Source organism: Paralichthys olivaceus, chromosome 7, assembly GCF_024713975.1.
Source record: "Paralichthys olivaceus isolate ysfri-2021 chromosome 7, ASM2471397v2, whole genome shotgun sequence".
NCBI classification, from domain to species: domain Eukaryota; kingdom Metazoa; phylum Chordata; class Actinopteri; order Pleuronectiformes; family Paralichthyidae; genus Paralichthys; species Paralichthys olivaceus.
In genome coordinates, this window is record NC_091099.1 from 9,274,998 (window position 1) to 9,291,429 (window position 16,432).

The window sequence follows — 16,432 nt, forward strand, 5'->3', positions numbered from 1 at the left end:
AGAAAGAATTCCCAAAAGGCAGACTCAATATTATATATAATGTTCACCAGAAAATTAAATCACTGTGACCTTGACTTTCACCCTCCAACCACCAAAAGAGTCCACCTTTTAACCTTTTAACTGTTTTACATGATGTTCCTCAGCAGACTGAGTTTGTCCACATTTTGAGCCTTGCATTCATATCATAGAAGACTCCTTTTCATGAGCTTGTTAAATAGATCTTTCATAGAGATAGAGAGAAGTGAAAAGTGATTTTACTTAACATTTTATTCAGAGAAATAACCGGGCTGCAGGATGTGACACATTAAAGAAAGATAGCATTAAAGATTCAAGGACGTCTGGGTTTTACAAAAGGTTTTCTAACATTAGTCTCTGTTGGCTTTATAACTACAAAGCCTTCTCTTCAGTAGCAGCAGCAGCACAGGTACAGACAGTCGAGGGAGATTTTAGTCTTTTGTTCCTCTTTTAATTTACGTATTTTTCAAACTTCTGTAAAACCTCTGCTTCCTGTGAGCCTCAGACGAAGCAGACGAGACAGCAGCCTGGTCGCCATGGCAACAGATGCAGATTTTAATACCTGGTTAGAGTAGAGGCTTGTTGATGACCAGTCACTTGCACTTTCTCGCTGTAGTTGGAATGTCACTCGGTTCAGGATGAGGCACAGTCGCTGCGATCCTCCCAAAATCAAACACTCGCTGGAAAAATAAAAGATGCATGTATATATGAGGCAGCACTTTCACTTTATAATCAATCACAAGGGAGTGTGTCATTTTTAAAACACAGGCCCAGATGATGCAACCTTACGATGGTGCATATATTGTGTGTGTGCTGAATAAATTTACCCCCAGGTTGTTGCTGCAGAAGAAAAATTGGTGCCACCTCACTGAATAATAATCACCCTGGGGACTTTGAAAATATGGCGTGATAGGCTGTGCTGTTTTGGTTTCCTGGTCGTTTGTGAAGTTTGGTTGTTTTTTCTTCTGCGTCACCTAAAAAAAATTTATGAGAGAAATTCAAAGAAGCACGGAAGAAAAAAAAAAGTATAATCATAAAAAAATAACTTGGTCAGAAGCTATCTCATCACATCTTTTATAAGTCAGCAATACTGGGGTCATTCTACTGTATGGAAAATACTTTTCATTTAAATATGTTTTGCTGAAAGTACTTTTGTGCCTTTATTTAAAGCAATGTGACTTCTGAAATAATTGATAACACAGTCTTTCAAATACAAAAGTAATAAATCACTGATTCGTTACGCAAAGGTTTTTTTGCTCTGACTGTTTATGGTGGTTCATCTCAACTCATGTTAATTCTTAGATATTTTCTGAATATGAGTCAGTTCAGTTGTTGTGTTTTCAAAAGATAACAAATCAAAGAAATAGTAACTCTTGGCTTCCATTTTCATCGCTCAGCAGCTCCAGACGCTTTTTAAAAAAGTGTCACAGTCACTGTGTGCCCTGAAAAATGAGAAAAGAAAAGCGGATGTGCTCTGCTCTCTGTACAGCACAGAACTGCAAAGGAATGCAATCTGTGTCTGATTTATACCCACTGAGCTTCTTGGCACAGTTGCCCTGTGTGTGTGTGTGTGTGTGTGTGTGTGTGTGTGTGTGTGTGTGTGTGTGTGTGTGTGTGTGTGTGTGTGTGTGTGTGTGTCAGCTAATTAAATTCAAAAGGTTTCCAAATGTAAATCAGCATTAGCCAAACAGACTGTGTGTGGATTATCATATCATTTATTACTCATATATGATTGTGCACATGCGCAATCAGCCCCCCCCCCCCCCTTCTCGCGCCAACTGAGCCCAATCTTAAAACCAGAGCAGCCGCAGACAGATCATCTGTTGTGACAGAGAACAGTCGGGCTGATCCGCCCCTGAGCTCTGCAGGAACATCTCACTGTTTATTTTTCTCTGTGAGGGAAGTCCGATGATAAATCAGAATTTCATCAGATCTTTTTACTTTTTCGCACCAGATGCCTCTCTCATCTTGACCAATGGGAATAGGGTGAAGAGGTGAAAGTTGGGTTTTGTGAATCTAACCAGGGTTCTTTAACATGCGTTAATCCAGACCATCAAGTCAGAGGAGCAGGGGGATGTGAGGGACACAGAGCTGTTGAAGTTTGAAATCCAAAGCCAGAGAACAGACTTCATCTGAGAGGATGACTGTAGGTGAGTGACATTATTCATGTTTGCATGATTCAGGACGTTTAGTGAAACTGTCTTCTCTGATCTGTGTCCGAGGAGGAATTACTGATGCAACCTGAGGGGGAGATAGAGTCTAATCTGTGGTCATCTTTCTTCGAAATGACTCCTGACCTACGTTGTTCTTAAACTCTTTCAACTGCACAAAAATGCAGACATAGATGATGAGGAGTTTAAAACTCTTGAGTCCATGATGTGTGCAAGTGTTTTAATGTGATTAATCTTTAATGTGTTGGCTCTCAGTTACTTTCACTGTTGAAACTGTGTTGCTTCTGTTTCTGTCTCTCTTGTGAAAGATGTCTTTGACTTCAATGGCACTAACCTGGTTGAAGAATAATGATATTAAAAATAAAAGGATAATTTAGGGAAACAAAACTGTATGCACATGAATCAGTGATTCATTCAACTGTCCTGAAATATGAGCACACAACTCTGCTAAGACCTTTTTTTAAACTTTGGTAAAATCCAAATGAATCTCTTGTTTTGACAGTTTTCTCTGGTGTAATCATTCATGGCGCTGCAGTGACAGCTCCCGATGCTATATCATATATATGTAGCCTATATAATGACTTCTGACCTATGTATAATATTTTGCATGTATCTATCATCATAGTTATTATTGTGGTGCAAAAGAGGACACAAAATAAAAGAATCTCCTTTTTAAGCAAAGGAGAGAAATTTCCCCCCCCCCTGCACGTGCATACACTGAGCCAGTGTCTGGACAGGAGGAGGATTTAGGCGGCTTCTGCCTCAGTTCCTCCTCCTCCTCCTCACACACACACAAACATACAGAAGGATATCATGCTCTCTATAAACATTCTGTGGAGAGAAATTAATTCAACAAAAAACCCTAGTTTTTCCATGATGTATGTGCTTCTTTACATTGCCACAGTATATGTATATTTGTATGTACATGTAAAAGTCATTACACACTTCTCTGCTAGTCATTGGTTGATTAGTGCAGATTCTCATTTGAAGTTTTCTCAAGGTCAGTCATTATATTATTAACATTAGTAGGAAAAGAGGATTCTTTTAAAACACCTTCAACGTAAGATGTGGCAACATGGACTAAATCATTAAGAGACCCATATGAGTCTTAAATGTTTTAAACTGGTCTTTTCTTAGATCATCAGCTGTCACATATTAATGGAGTGCAGATGCTTTAACTGCAAATTACCACATCCATTACAGCTGCTGTTCCATGCTCGGCAGTTTGTCATTAGACGTTTACAGCAACACAGCAAAATGCCAACATGTCAACTTGCCACTTTGGAGAAATCTCAAAGCAAATTTCAGTGGCGTGCTGCCCTCGGGCTGGATGCTCTATTTAGGTCATATTTTATGTAATGATATGAGTTCATCAAACAAATTAAATTTGTCATTAGACGTCCTTGCAGCACCATGGCAGTCAGCAGGTTGCTGTACACAGTGATACATGTATAAACCTCTAAAAAAAAAACTAAAAAGAAAAAGTGGGCTGCAGAGATAGGAGCAAGAGTTACTGGAGCAGATGGTGGAAGCAGCAGGTCATTATTCTCTCTGTGTTTCTGAACTTTACGCCACTGGCCTGTTGTATACATGGAGATATTCAGAGGAGAGAACAAGTAAAGACGCACACGTCCTGCTATGCTCTCTCTCCCTCTTCCCTCAATTCCTTGATCGTACCCCCCCATATATTCTGGTTTCTTTTACAGTTTGGATATTTCTCCTGTTCATTGAGGAGGGATTTGCTCTGGCACAGAAGAGTAAAGGTGGGACCATTACATCAACACATTTAATTGTAGATTAGTAAAGTTTTTTCACTCGTAGATACACAGATACATCTTAGTTGTTGATCGTCTTGATGTGGCACCATTCGTCCTTTGTTTCACTGTCACAATGTGACATCTGGATGTCATTTCACATGCAGATGGGGGTGCTGGATCAAAAGCAGTCAAACCCTCTCAAAGGCCGCAGCGCTCTCGTCACTGTGGAACCTGGGTCCGGAACACAGAAGGTGGCTCCTTCAGCTCCCCCAACTACCCGAATACGTACCCTCCCAACAAGGAGTGCCTTTATGTGCTGGAAGGTAACAAACACTAGGAGCCTGAGTCACTGCTGCAGTTTTCTTTCCAGTATCATACATTTTGGGGGGAATGTTGCAGAGTTTGACGCCAGCTCAGATTCTTTTGTGAGCTCTGGTGGTTGTTAAAGAGAATCTGATGGAGAGAAAACATCAGCGTCAACACTGTTTCATGAGTCTGGTTTGGAAATAACCAATAAAACTATCCGCTGTTGCTCCATCCTTCCACAATGGCATCAGCAATGTTCCCATATTATTTTTGGATTATATTATAAGGATGTTGTATCTGTCTTTAGAACAAAGCCAATTTCTGACAAGTGTATTATTTTGCAATGCACGTTTTCCCTCTGTGGTTGTTTAAGTACAAACAAGCCGTCATTCTCCGACAGCGCATTCCTCATTATCTTACATCCAAGTTTATATCAAACTTTGGTGTCATATTGTGCATCACTTTCTTCATAACTGCAACAGGAGCCCATCAAACAAAGCTCACAAAAGTATGATCTAAAAATCAGTAATACAAGAATGTCTGATGGTTTTTTTTTTACTGTTCTTTGTTGGTATATTCCTGAATGACCTCTGTGGCAGTAGAAGTGACACACCACCATTCTTCCCTCAGCCCTGCCCCGTGAGAGAATAGAGCTCCTGTTTGATGACTCCTTCTACATCGAGGCTTCATTCGAGTGTCGTTTTGACCACATCGAGGTGAGGGACGGTCCCTTCAGCTTCTCGCCACTCATCAATCGTTTCTGCGGCTCTGCCAGTCCCGGACTCGTCCTCTCCAGCGGGCGCTTTATGTGGATCCGCTTCTACAGTGATGAAGAGCTGGAGGGGATTGGCTTCATGGTCCAGTACACCTTTACTGCAGGTGAATCAAAAACACAGGGGGATGGTTTATCGATGGCAATGTTCTGTCTGCACCATCCTGATGCTCACCAAACGTTCACCTGATCTGCTGGAATAATGTTTTAATCAGATGTTTCTACTGTTACTGACCAATCAAAGACTTGCATTCTAACTGATGATGACCCACATTTTGTGGTTTCTCTCTGTGACCCCCCCCCAAAGACCCTGAATTTCATCTGCATGTGGGAGGACTTTTAAACCCTATTCCAGGTAGTGTCACCACACTTGAATACTCTCAGTTTCTTTTTTCAAAGAGTTTCCCCTCAAACAACACCCTTAATTTGCTTTTTCTATTTTCCACTTTCTCTGCCTCCTTTGTTATTCTTCAGATTGTCAGTTTGAGCTGTCAGGTGCTGACGGCCTGATCCGTTCCAGTCAGGTGGATGAGGAGTACAAAGTGAAGCCAGACCAGGCAGTGGACTGCATCTGGACCATAAGAGCCCCAACAAACAACAGGGTAGGGTTTAGTGTAAAATATTGTTGATTATTCTTTAGATGCTTGACAAGTAAATGAATCAGTGACTATTTTGAGCATTTGTTAAAGTTTTCAAGCACAAACTAGAATGGCTCTTAGTAAATTGGATACCTCCACCAAGGTCGAACAATCCTACATATAATTCTCTACTTATAATCATAGAAATATAATATAAGACATAGTTAAAGTAAGGATATGCTCCTAAATTCACATCTGCACCAAAATGAAAAAGAACAACAGATTCTTCTCATTGCTTGTTCCAGATTTACTTACGATTCTTGGAATACCAGATGGAAAACTCAAACGAATGCAAGAAGAACTTTGTGGCTGTGTATGACGGCAGCAATGCCATTGAGGACCTAAAGGTATTATTCATCTGAGTTTTTCTCTATGTAGCAACTGTTCTTCAGACCTTGGCCACAATGGGACAACACATCTATGAGAGAACATGATGTGTGGTTTGTTTCAGGCTAAGTTCTGCAGCACAGTGGCCAATGACGTCATGCTGGACACTGGTGTGGGAGTGGTGAGGATGTGGGCTGATGAAACGAGTCGTCTCAGCCGGTTCCGGATGCTCTTCACTTCTTTTGCTGACCGTGAGTTCAACTAATTTTTCATCTCTGTCCTTTTAAAAATGTAAATGTGGTTTGGATGCATGAGAGCAGATTTGTAACAGCACTCTCTTGGGGTTCCTATTCAATAATGCAGATTTCTAATAATAAAACAGAAGTTGTAGATGACCATATATTAGAATATAACAAAATTATGGTTTTCACAGTCTGTATTTCAATAAGCACTTAATAAAATTGAATCCCAGATTTGAATCTGGCCAAAAACTACAAGAAATAGATGGATATCCTCTCACCATTAATGTCTTTGTTGCTTTGTCTGCAATTTTGCATCACACACTGTTGTTTCTGTTACAGCTCCCTGTGCGGGCAGTGCGTTCTTTTGCCACAGTAACATGTGTATCAACACTTCTCTGGTGTGCAACGGCATACAAAACTGTGTCTTTCCCTGGGATGAAGGCAACTGCAAAGGTAATCCTGTTTTGCAAAAGCATTTTTCCACCCATCACCTTGTTTGTTTGTTTGTAACAAGATAACAAAAAATAATTAAATGGATTTCGACAAAACTTGGCAGAAGGAAGATTTGGTATAGGTCGGGGAAGAACCCATTAAATGTTGTTTATTAAAAAATAACATTTTCCTTGGTTTCTCAAAGATGAGATTTTCAAGGGACTGATATTTAGGTCTGTGTGAAACCCTAATACAAATCTGCATCTATTGAATTTCAATGTGGTTTGATAGGGGAACAGCTCGGCCTTGGTGGAGCCATTTGCTCCACTGAGGTCCCATAGTTCTTCCTTTAAAATTGTGTTGTGTTGTGAAGCCTCTGCATTGTTTCTGGCAGCCAAAGATACAGACGGTCCTGCAGGGAGGGCAACGAGTAAATGAGTGATGTACTCTCTCAGTGCCTCTGAATAGCTTTCATGTGTTATCACTCTCTTCATCCCTCTCTTCATCTCCATTATCCAGAGAAAAAGAGCAAAGGTCTTTTTCACCAGATCACAAAGACCCATGGGACAGTAATCTGTGTGTCTACTGGAGTGGTGCTGCTGTTACTTATCATCTCCATCTTGGTGCAAGTCAAACAGCCACGAAAAAAGGTAAGTGAGTCATGATCATGCCACAAAATGTTGGTGTTGACTTATCTAATGTACTAAGTGTGTTTAATTATACTTTAAAGGTGTTGGTACGTAAGAATAACCTTTTTCACCGCGGCGACTTCCAGGAAGTGTTTGACCCTCCCCATTATGAACTCTTTACACTCAGAGACAAGGTTAGTTTCATTAAGTTGATGGATTGTTGTTTTATTAATATGTTCTTTAAAAACTGAAAATGTGATGTTAATGTTTTCAGGAAATGTCTGGGGACCTTGGGGAGTTATCTGACGAGCTCCAGTCCTTACAGGCGCTCAGGAGATCCTCCTCAGGCTCCCGCTGCATACACGAACACCACTGTGGCTCTCAGGCCTCTGTCAACTCCATCAAAGCCAGTCAGGGCCCACATGGCCTGGCCAGGGGATCTCTGGAGCTCCCCCCTTTCAGAGGTGACTTTCAGAGCACCTTACCTCCTCTCAGGGACTTGAACAGCAGTCTGCGTAAGAAGAGCTGGCCTAGTATGAAACCAGGCCGGACGCAGGGCCATCACAGCATCGGGGATCGAGAGCTTGATCGACAGGACAGAGTGATGGAGGAGGATGAAGAGGACGAGGAGGACGGGAGGTACGATGTGTATGTGCACAGAGCAGGAAGCCGGAGAGGGAACTATGAAATGGCTCAGCAAAGATCCTTGTCCATGGACTTCTGAAAAGACGAGGTCAGTATAGCAAAAAAAAAAAAAAAACCTTTTTCAAATCAGTGCCACAATCTGGGAGAACTCATACAATAACAGGAGCGAGGAAGAGACTCTTACATTCAACAGATCATAATGCTGTTTATTGTTTAACTGGTTGCATTTTACTGTAAAGCCAGTCGATTTTGTTGAAGTATGTTTTAAATGTTTATGTTCTAACAGGATGAGGAAACATGATTACCTTATGAACAAAACAAAAAAAAATCACCCCTCTGTTTTTTGTTTAGTCTCTTATTACTGTGTGTGTTAAAGATAAGAATAAATATCAACATGTCGTGTGTGTGCGTCTTGAGAAGTGTGTGTTCAGGAGTCTTTGAATAGGTGTGTCAAGAAGGTAGGACTGGTGGAATCACTTCTGTCATCTGGTGAACTCATTGTGTTATATAATAGTAACACCTAACACTGGCACACTGATCCTTACCAAACACTATAGTCTGTGTTTTCTTTCTTTCTTTTTCGACTGTAGACAGACTGAATAACTGATGGTTTACCAGATGTCAACCTTTTTAATGTAGAGGACCTGACAAACTTTAGATCATAGGTTACTGTTGATGAGCAAAACCAATATTTAGCAAAGAATAAAATGTAAACAGAAATAATACCCGATGAGCACAAGGGTTGACCTAGAGTCTGGTTAATGAGCGTTATTAATAAGTTGTATCCCACTGATGACGTCTGTGAAGATCAGAAAAAGAACCTGAAATTAGAAAACCGGGAAGAGTCACATAAAATTTCCCAGATGTGTGTATAACATACTTTATTCCTCACTCAGCTTTGTGATCTTTGTGCCAAACGACTTATATAACCCAGGAACTGGAGGACACAAGCACATCTAGAAATCCAGAGTCGTTTCCAGGCCACAGCCTCGTGGTTTATCCAGCGAGCCTGCAGGCTTCATCCGTTATATTCAGAAAATTCCCCGGGCAGATAATTAAAGGTATGCGTACTCGCAAACACATGAACATGCAGTCTACTGCTACAGGGCGGGCTCAGCTCAAGGTTTGAAATGTAGTGACAAACTGTAAAAGGTTTGATCTGGTTGACCAATAACAATATGACTATCAACTAGTTAATACTGTTATAATAACTTGCACTCGGCTCAACAAATGCTTTCTTAAAGTGACGTATTAGTAGAAGGAATAAATTTTTTTTAGATCAGATCTTCCCTGGGACTTTCAGGATCACTGTGCGGCACAGTATTCTTTGTCTATGAATATGCCACATATTTCAGGCACATCAAATTATGAATCTCAAAACTAAATAAAGTGATTGGGTGCAGCCAGAAGCATAGATTTGAAATAATTGTTCTCATCAGCTGGAACACAGGAGGAGTGGAGCGCAAACAGCAAAACAAGTTCAGGAGGGATCAGACAAAAAAAAACTCCAATCCAATGAAACAGTCAAATATGCAAACATGGATAAATCAGGTAAAACACGGGGAACAAAGACAAGAAGAACTTGTCTCACATGCTGTTATTCACTCAAGAGTTGAAACATGAGGCTTTATGAGGCTTTATCGATTAATGAGCAAATGAGAAACTGAGGAGACAGGAAGTAAAGTCACAACAGTAATTTCAAGATAAAGCAGGAAACGAACATTTTTGGAAAGACACTAAGGAACAGGTGGTGACTGTTTTGTTTTATTACGCGCATCAAACCTTTATATGTGTCTATGTGGCCGGTGACTGAACTGTGCAGAGTTACTACAGAACATCAAGTTTACTTTACAATACAGGACAGAAATGAGGGACTGCACACTAACCTATAGCAGCTTTTTTTTCAAACATTAACAGAGAGATAAACCCAAAGGAAATTCACACATGCCTGGTCATGGTGTTTGTGTGCATGTGTTTATGTGTGACGATATGTTAGAAATGTCTTTGCATAAGAACTCAGTTGCACAACCCACACATTATTTTTTATGAGATAAGTTATGTTTGTGCACAGACACAACAAACCAGACACAGTGTTCACTCAGCATTGCTCACTGCTCCAGCACATGTTTGCTCCTGAGGCTGAACTCTGCCTTATCATTGGTGACATGTGCGCCTGAAATTACAGAAATGTGACTGCAGATTTTGCAACCCTCAAAGTTTGTCCATCCTTCTTATCTTAAACCGTGCAGAGCTCTGAGCGGCAGTTAAATAACAAGTCAGCAATTAAACAACTGGTTAAAAACACGTCAAGACACAATACAAATACATTTAATAAAACTAAACACACATCACATTAAGCCCACAACTCTCCAGAGCATCTTTTAAAAATCTTACATAAAACAGTTCATATAAATACAACACATCTCCCATGTTCCCATTTATACAAAAAAGTGCGATTTGCGCTGCTATGACTTTATTACATGACGAATTCAGGTGTTTCAGTCTTTATGCTTCTTTCTTTTCTTTTCCTCCTGAGTCCATTTCATGTTTGTTTCATGTCTTTAGTTGTCTTGAAGTGTTCAATCAGTTGTCCTCAGACTGATGGTTGTTCCAGCAATTTGATGAGCCATTCAGTGATTCATCAAAGAAAGCCAGGCGGCTGTGTGCCACCAGGGGGGTGTTCTCCCCGAGAACGGCCTCCGTGAAGTTTGGTCGTCTCCAGGCGTAAACCATACTGTTCAGGAAACCTTGCAGGGACACACCAGCAGCCTGAAATAGACAAAATAATAACTACTTGGAACTCAAACATCAGATAACATTCGTATTTTCTCTCATTGGGTGAAATCTTATACCTGTATCATATAAAGTCCAAATAGACTCCGCTGTTCAATACTTGTCCATTTCATCAAGGTGGAAAACAGAATGAGGACAAGAGCTGCAACATAGAAGATCCAGCTGATGTTGAGTTAAAGTCAATAAGATGAATTACATGATCTTTAAATGTGTGTGTGTGTGTGTGTGTGTGTGTGTGTGTGTGTGTGTGTGTGTGTGTGTGTGTGTGTGTGTACCTGGTGCCCAACAAAATAAGATGACCATCACCATATTTCTTGCTGTGGAAAACACTGTTTTAAATCGCCTTCTTGAACGTCCGTCTCCTTCCACTGGAAAAAGACCCTGATGCTGATGTCTTTCATACCATTTACCAACCTTATAATAAATCACCTGAAATAAGAAGAAAAAAGATTACATTTTGCTCACATAATATATAGTATAAAATAAATATACTAAACAAGCCTTTCAATAGCATTGTGAAAATCATAAACCATGTTCAGTGTAACTATAACACTGTACATTTAAAAAAGTCCTCTTTAAATTGTGCAGTTGTTTATGACTTACAGAGCAAGACAGCATCACTGGTATCACCACAAGGAACAGAAACATTTTGATGAAGTTATCATGGATTACTTCCTGTTAAGAAAAAGGAACCTTCTTATATAGACAATACAATATGCAACCACAACTGAAGGAAACATTCATAGAATAGATCAAATGAATGTGTAAAAGAGAGCAGACAGCAGGTGCATAATGTGAGAGTTTCATACTCACGGGATCTGAGCAGGAATCTCCCCAGACGTGCAAGAACAAAATACAACTGAGGGAAAATGGAAAATCAAAAGAGTGAAAAACACAGGAGAAAAGAATATTTCACGTCTGTAACATCTTTGGAAGAAGTTCATTCAAGGTTGTGCGCTCACCTGCTGCAGTAATTGCTTTCATTACGGGCGACCTGTGACTTGTTGTTGTTTGGAATCAGCAAAGCTGTGGTTATGAAGGAAGTGAGTGCATATGCTAGGTACATTAATATAGGAACCATCCTGTGATATTGGAGAGAAAGAGACAGAATTAATTTCAGTTCACCACGGATGACATCTTTATTTTGGAAAGGTATAGTTTCAAGTTCCAGAACTCACCACACTATGACATATACAGGCACAGCTACTTTTCTTCTACACTGACTCTGTAAGCCAAGACAGAAGGTGAGAGAAAAATGATGATAAAATGATAATAAAACTTTATTTCTATAGCACAAAAACTACAAACTATACAGAAATAAAACAACACTGATCAAAATGAGTCAAAACTGAAATAAGAAAAAGATAACATAAAAGAAAATATAAAAACCTGTTCAAATCAGGCATTAAAGTTTTTCCTATGAAAATATGTTTAAGCAATGATTTAAAAACAGGTAAAGTGCTGGGCAGTCTAATCGTCTCAGTCCCGACTATGTTGAGCTTTAAAAGTCAATAAAAGACCCCTCGAATCAACCCTAACCCCTGAATTTGACAGACTGCATGTAAAAGAAAGATATGATGTAATCCATCATGAGACATTTGGACAAACCATAATCCACTAATAATCCAATCTAGTATTTACCTGTGCGCCCTCATCCTCTGCTGGTCTTGTTCTCCATCCTTGAATGGCGTTCTTCGACTTCCATGCATAAACCACCACCAGCAGAAATGAAATTAAGTAAAATGTCTGGAACAGAACACATAGAGGATATATAGTGAGACAGAATGTGACAAATAAATCATGTGACCTATCATGAAGATGAAAGATGATGATGATGATAGTGTAAATACATAAATATATATCATACGTTAAAGGTTCAGTGTGTAGAATGTTGTGATATCTAGTGGTGAAGTTGCATGTTGCAGCTGAATACCCCTCACCTCACCCTCCACTTCCAAACATGAGAGAGAACCTGTGGAAACCTTCAGTTGTCATAAAAACTCAAAAGGTTTTAGTTTGTCCAGTCTGGGCTACTGTAAAAAAAACATGGCGTCTCTGTAGAGAGGACCTGCTCCTGAAGTAAGTGTAAAGTATTTAAATATAAAGGCCCATTCAATTCATACTATTTAGATGAAGCACACTAGTAAACATCACTAGGTTTATTTTATATTCAACTTTTGCCAATAGACCCCTTTCACCTAAATCTTATACTCTGGACCTTTAGATGCTAAAAAGCTCAATTAAATGTAAACTGCTGCAAATGTTGATTAACTAAAAAATCTCTTAGTCCTACTTGATAAATCTAAATTCCATTTAAAGAGGTGTCATTCACACTTTGTGGCAACAGCGATGTTCATCAGTGATGTTGAATTTCTCCAGTTGGTGACTGGCGTTTTCTCTCCGTCTTTATGAGAACATTCTTTATGAGTCTTTGTGAGGACATTTTTACTATTCAGTTGAGGTTTATGACCTGCTCATAAAAAAGCTGCTTTGCTTTCATCAGAACAGTCTGTTACTTGTATTTTGTTTTAAAACCTTCAAGAATAACATTCTTTATTAGACAGAGTGGTGACCTATTAAAACTTGATTTATTTGTAGAATTTGAAGAATAGAAGTGTAAATGAATTTTGTAAAGTCACCATTGCTTCCATTTCAAGTTTGTCAGAAAAGTGCTTCAACTTAGTATATCCTCTTATATGAATACGCACACAATATACTACATGTATATACAGCTGCTTGTACAGGGTGCTAGGACGTCTTTTATATATATTTTATCATTGTTGTGACTTAATTGTTTCTTCTAATTAATAACTAGCTTCATTCCCAATTCAATTCAGAAAATGTAAACTGTTATTATTTCCGATGCTGAACTTTCAAAAGGATTTTTTTTTTCATATCTGCTTTTTTGAATGAATCCAGAACCTGAACTGAATGAAATTGCGTCACGTTGTTTTTGTTTTCTATTATTTTCTGTTTGTTTTAAGTTCTATCAATACACACTCTGCCCTTAACTCTTATCGAGGTAAAATTGAATTTTGGATTTAATCTAATGCATTAACAAAAGATTTACAGGGATTATAACCCTTGTTAGATTTGAACTCTTAGAAGCATTTAGAATTTTACAGCATGACACCTGCCACTCGTGCTGAAGAACAAGCAACGTTTACATAACCTGAGACATCAAAACTGCTCACAACTTTACTTTATTGATGCAATGTAAGGAATATTTTACTACTGGGATGACGTGACACTGCTGAGTCACAGTCCCAAATGACCCAGTAAAACCTGAGACCTTCACCCTTGGGAAGTACCCATTTCCATCCCCCGATTCAATCCAACTCTCTCCTTCTCTTCACCTTTCTCAAATATTGTGATTTATTTGTAGGAGTAACAGCTTTAGTCTAGCAGAGTGAAAGTGACTGTTCCTCACCAGCGACAGTGGCAGGCTGTACTGGCACATGGTGACATTGCTGCGGCTTCCAACTTTGTTCATGACACTGGTGGACATCAGGATCAGAGCAGCCAGGAGGTCAGCCAGGGCGAGCTGCACGAGGAGGTGCACCTGCACACAAACACATTGAAATCACCACGTTGCCTGTAGCCTTTTGTTCCACTGAAAAAAGAATAACTGGTTAAATTCAAGCCAACTGCACCAAATTGCTAGAAACTCATTGTCCCTTAGATATGCAAGATTTTTTAAAATCAAGACCCATGTATATATCCTGAGAAATTGTCCAGATCCACATAAAAGTTGAATGGGTTCTCATTTCCCATCTTTCCACCAAGTTTTGTGGAAATTTGTTCGGAATCCTTCTTTCAAACAAATAGTCAAACAGATGGACAGGGTCACTAACATAACCTCCTTTGACAGTGGGGACAATGGTGACTGTCAAACAATATATATCAAATATTTCAACTGTTTAACGAGCCATGAAATACATGTAACTCCAACAATACAGACACGCACGTACACAAAAACACAAAACTGGACTCACCTGTTGTTTTAGATGCCTCCTTCTCACCATGGAAACTACCAGGACAGAAAAACTCCCAATCACACTGCATTTGATCAGAGACACGTGAACTGTTAATCACACATGACATTTAATCAGATTCTTGACCATGTGTGTAAAGTTTGAAATTTGCAAACTGACACCAAATCAACACTAAACCTGAGCCAATAAGGATCTGTTTAATGGACAGGTTAGTTTCTGAAGATGAGACTTTTATGTGTAAAAGATTACTTATGTGAACGCTGCATAAAATGAATCTTAACCTTCCTCTTAGCTCAAACTAATTAGACACATTGGGGATACCAATGGATCTAAATGTCTTACTTCCTTTCAAGAAAGAAAGAAAGCAAATACGCAGCAGCAGGGTCATCACAAGTTTTAAGTTTACAGGAGCTGCAAGTCATTGCTGAATTTTAAAGTTTCTATGAGTAAAATAGATGTTAGTGACTTTAACAGAACAGAAAGTTGAGGAATTCATGAGGCAATCACCAGCCTGTCTCTTGTTGTGTTACAGGTTTGGCAGATGAAAAGACCCAATTCTTTAAAACCAGTATGAAACTCGATCATGAAAGTGAAACAGTGTGAAGAAGCATATTACCTGGGAGTGAGTAACACTAAATACACAGTGGTGAGAACGTCAATCTGGAAAAAAACATAATTTTAAGAAATTGATGTCAATCGTTTCCCTCCAAAACATTTTAAAGCAAAGAAGCTGTTCATTGAATGTTTGTGATTTGAAGTGAAGTGTGAAACACCTACCTGATCTCCACTCAGTATTCCAATCATGTCCATGGTAAATATCCAGTTATCAGTTTATCCCAAATTCACACCTCTCTCCATAACAAACCTTTGTGAACATGTTTCCCATCACAGCACACTTATATATATAAATATGTATAAAAACCTGCACCTCTGTCACGTGCTGCTGCTTTGACTCCACCTGCTCTGTGCCTCAGTGTTGGCCTTTGTCCTGCCGATGGTTCAGTGTCACTGCAATGCTTTTACCTGGGAGTCCCCAGGCAGAGTGGGAATATTCACTGTCTTACTGACAGTCTTTCAAGACATTCAGACTATAAAGGGAAAGAAAAGAAGGAAGTTAGAAATTCCCTCTGTACTATTTGGGTAATTACCCTCTCCTTGTGGTTAGGGACAAATTTCCTGACAAAATAACAGCTGGAGATACTTTAATTTGCTCTGCTGCCAGGCTACATGTTAATCATCTGCTGTCCTGAGATTGTCTTTATAATGTCTAACTTGTTCCACTGCATAGGATGACAGTGCAGTGAAGTGGCTCCTGATTTAAGACTCAAGTGACCAGATTACCAGATTCACAGCCCACGTATGGATGCATTATATGAAAGGTAAAAATAACTTAAGTATAAATAAAAAATGAATGCAAATATATAACAAAATGTAGAAATGTATAATAAAATAAAAAATAAATAAATGTAAATGTATGAATGTAGAAATAAATACAGAAATATAAAAATAAATGAATGTAGACATGTATTAATCAAAGAGAGAATTAATGAAAAAATAAATAATTAAATAAAGGTAGAAATTTGTAATGAAATGAATGAATAAGTGTAGAAATAAATAAATGTAAGAAATAAATATGAAAAAGGAATGCAGAAATAGAAAAAAAATATATAAACACGTATTAATACAAGAAAAATCTATTGATAAATAGAT

At 39.0% G+C, this 16,432-nt stretch overlaps 2 protein-coding genes across 3 annotated transcripts; one reads left to right on the forward strand and one right to left on the reverse strand.

The window, feature by feature from the left end:
* The first annotated feature begins 728 nt into the window (after positions 1 to 728).
* On the forward strand, positions 729 to 8,338 carry neto2b (neuropilin (NRP) and tolloid (TLL)-like 2b). The gene is made up of 12 exons (XM_020078141.2): positions 729 to 2,165; positions 3,893 to 3,949; positions 4,108 to 4,266; positions 4,880 to 5,128; positions 5,329 to 5,376; positions 5,496 to 5,623; positions 5,905 to 6,006; positions 6,111 to 6,237; positions 6,568 to 6,681; positions 7,180 to 7,310; positions 7,391 to 7,483; positions 7,564 to 8,338. The coding sequence occupies exons 1-12, from the start codon at positions 2,156 to 2,158 to the stop codon at positions 8,011 to 8,013; spliced, it is 1,668 nt and encodes a 555-aa protein (XP_019933700.1). The 5' UTR covers positions 729 to 2,155; the 3' UTR covers positions 8,014 to 8,338.
* A 1,342-nt stretch (positions 8,339 to 9,680) lies between these two features.
* Positions 9,681 to 16,375, reverse strand: LOC109624275 (transmembrane protein 116). 2 transcript variants are annotated; one of them, XM_069528893.1, is made up of 12 exons: positions 15,651 to 16,375; positions 15,339 to 15,382; positions 14,723 to 14,786; positions 14,158 to 14,289; positions 12,369 to 12,473; positions 11,906 to 11,952; positions 11,690 to 11,809; positions 11,541 to 11,586; positions 11,331 to 11,402; positions 11,003 to 11,156; positions 10,787 to 10,869; positions 9,681 to 10,703 (listed from the first exon to the last, which is right to left on the reverse strand). In XM_069528893.1, the coding sequence occupies exons 3-12, from the start codon at positions 14,750 to 14,752 to the stop codon at positions 10,518 to 10,520; spliced, it is 975 nt and encodes a 324-aa protein (XP_069384994.1). In that variant the 5' UTR covers positions 14,753 to 14,786; positions 15,339 to 15,382; positions 15,651 to 16,375; the 3' UTR covers positions 9,681 to 10,517. The 2 variants fall into 2 exon arrangements, with proteins under 2 accessions (XP_069384994.1, XP_019934385.1); XM_020078826.2 differs by having other exon boundaries at positions 15,500 to 16,375.
* Positions 16,376 to 16,432: the final 57 nt, after the last annotated feature.